The following is a 2873-nucleotide window of genomic DNA, read 5'->3' as shown; positions in this document are numbered from 1 at the left end:
ACCAGTGGCCAGTTAACCTCTCCATCAGCTGTGAGTACTAACCTACATGCTCAGTAACTTTAGTCTGACACAAACAGTCAGAGAGAGTTTAGATTATTGGTCACAGCGTTAGTCAAGAATGAGCTTTCTTTGTTTTCTTGTGTTTTGCTTCTACAGTCAGTTTAAATGTAGAAAGTGGTTTTTATCACAATGCCTCTTTTAAATTATATTAATATCATACAGAGGTTTATTTTTTCTGCTGACAAATTCGTATGTACCATTCATACTATCAGTTATAATGCCTTATATGAGTCAGGCACTTGCCATGTGTCATGTACGTGTCTTTTTATTTGTCATGTAACATTTCCATTTTTTACTGTTGTTTTCTCACTGACATTCAGATGGTCCAGAAAATGTTAAACTCATAATATCTCCACCACAAGAACACATGAGGAAGGAGATCAAACATCGTCCCGTCCTGCTCAGCTGACTCCAGACTGCTTGCTCTGTTTTTACTGGTTTTCTGAATGGAAGACAAGCTCCTGGATACTGGACCAAGCTCACACTGATGAACATCGATGAGTCAGAGTGGAAACTACAGCTGTCAGGCCTTTAATGAAAAAACTCTGAGAAATGAAACATCTCAGTCTTCAGTTGTGTCTGTACTGGGTAAGTTTTGAATAAAAGGATTTGTACAAAGAATATGGTTGAAAAAAGGATGGGATTTAGACATTACCTGTGATAGTATCAGAATAAAACTTTCTTAAATAGTGAAACAGTTGTACTAAACATTTGTGGAACAAAAAGTAAAACAATACATACATAGCTCAGATATGTCTAGACTTGTGCTCTTAGGAGAGCAAGCGAGAGGTGTCAGAATGAAAAAGTTTCTTGTATGAAAGACACTCTCTGTAGCACAACAGAGGTGTAAAGCAAGTATAACCAATGGACAAAATGCTCACAAAAAGTGATGTAATGCAATCAAAGCGATATAAATACATATTATTGTTAGCAATTATTATTTATTTACAGTAACCTAGACTGGACAAAAAATCTTTTGCGTTTCAATCTCAAAGTTTATTTTTGAATGAGAATTAATGAAAGTGACATTCAACTCTCATTGTTTTAATACTAACAATTATTGCAGGTTTACCTAATCTGTTTTCAACTGCAACGGTCGTCCCACTTGGTAACTGTTAGTACACAGACTGGGTGGAGTTCAAAGACTCTGTCCGTCTGTCCTGCTCCTCCTCTGGACCCTCTCTCTCTTTCTTCTGGTTGAACAGCAGCTCTGAGGTTACAGCCAGTGACAGAGTTCAGCTCACTGATGGAACTCCACTCTCACTATAGTCAGTGCTGACCGCTATGACCAGGACATTCCTGTGTCTGTGGCCAACCTGTACTCTTGTCACCAGTGGCAATACTCCTCTCCATAGCTGTGGTTTACTAACCTACATGCTCAGTATTTTTCTGACACAAACTCAGAGAGGTTTAGATATTGTCCAGCTTAGTCAAAATGTCTTGCTTTGTTTTCTTGTTTGTTTGGCTTCTACAGTCAGTTTTAATGTAGAAATGTTTTATCACAGCCTCTTTTATTATATATATCATACAGAGGTTTTTATTTTTTCTGCTGAAAATTAGTATGTACCATTTCATACTAATCAGTTTAATTGCCTTATAATGAAGTCAGGCTACATGCCCTGTTGTCTTTTTAATTTGTCATGTAACAATTCAATTTTTTTACTGTTGTTTTCTACTTGACATTCAGTGTCCAGAAAAGTTAACTCATAATATCCTCCACCACAAGAACACCATGAGAAGTCAAACATCGGTCCTGTCCTGCTCGCTGACTCCAGACCTGCCTGCTACTGTTTACTGGGTTCTGAATGTAGAACAGAAAGCTGTCTGGATACTGGACCCGAGCTCGCACGAGGAGAACATCATGATGAGTCGAAAGTGGAAACTACAGCTGTCAGGCCTTAATGAAAAAACTCTGGAATAGAAAACATCTCAGTCTTCAGTTGTGTCCTGTACGGTAAGTTTTCGAGAAAAGGATTTGTACAAAGAAATATGGTTGAAAAAAGGATGGGACTTTAGACCCGTACCTGAGTAGTATCACTAACAAAACTTGTTCTTAAATATAAACCAGTTGTCGCCTCACTTTGTGGACACCCCGTAACAACTCACTCCACATACCACACGATCTCTATAAGCTTACGTTTGTCTCTTATGGAGGCAACTGAGAGGTGTCAGACGAACACGTGTTCTTGTGGACATCCCTCTCTGGAGCACAACAGATGTGAACCGCAAGTATAACCAATGGACAAAATGCTCACAATCAATGATAAATACAATCTTGATCTAAATACATATTATTTGGTTTAGAATTAGTATTTAGTTTAGTAACAAGACTGGATAAAAATGTTTGCGTTTTTTCAAATCTCAATTTTATTTGAAATATTATTAGGAAAGTGACATTCACTCTCTGTTATATCTTAACAAGTATTGCATGTTTAACTCTAATCTTTTTTCAACTTTACTGCAGAGCGAGTCTTCCCACCTGTGTAACGTCAGTAACAAGACTTGAGGAGTTCAAAGACTCTGTTCGTCCTGTCCTGCTCCGCCTCTGGATCCTCTCTCCTCTTTCCTCTGGTTGAACAGCAGCTCTGAGGTGACAGCCAGTGACAGAGTTCAGCTCACTGATGGAGACTCCACTGCTCACTATAGTCAGTTGTGACCCGCTATGGACCAGGGGACCATTCAGGTGTCATGTGTTCAACCCTTAAAGCTCTGGCACAGTGGGCCAACTCCTCTCCATCACTGTGAGTTAATAACCTACATGCTCATACTTATCTGACACAAACATCGAGAGAGTTTTTAGATTTATGGTCACA

At 38.8% G+C, this 2873-nt stretch overlaps 1 protein-coding gene across 1 annotated transcript in view; it reads left to right on the top strand.

Annotated features, from left to right (window-relative positions):
* The first annotated feature begins 2722 nt into the window (after positions 1–2722).
* The window catches only part of LOC113747425 (carcinoembryonic antigen-related cell adhesion molecule 6-like), a 5021-nt gene continuing 4870 nt past the window's right edge, over positions 2723–2873 (top strand). The window contains exon 1 of the mRNA XM_027287219.1: positions 2723–2801. Within this exon, the coding sequence (XP_027143020.1) occupies positions 2723–2801 (79 nt within the window). The remainder of the gene's footprint in view (positions 2802–2873) is intronic.

This window comes from Larimichthys crocea, chromosome XIII (assembly GCF_000972845.2).
Source record: "Larimichthys crocea isolate SSNF chromosome XIII, L_crocea_2.0, whole genome shotgun sequence".
Lineage (NCBI taxonomy): Eukaryota > Metazoa > Chordata > Actinopteri > Sciaenidae > Larimichthys > Larimichthys crocea.
Note: the sequence above shows the minus strand (reverse complement) of the source record. Positions and strands in the feature narration are given on the sequence as shown.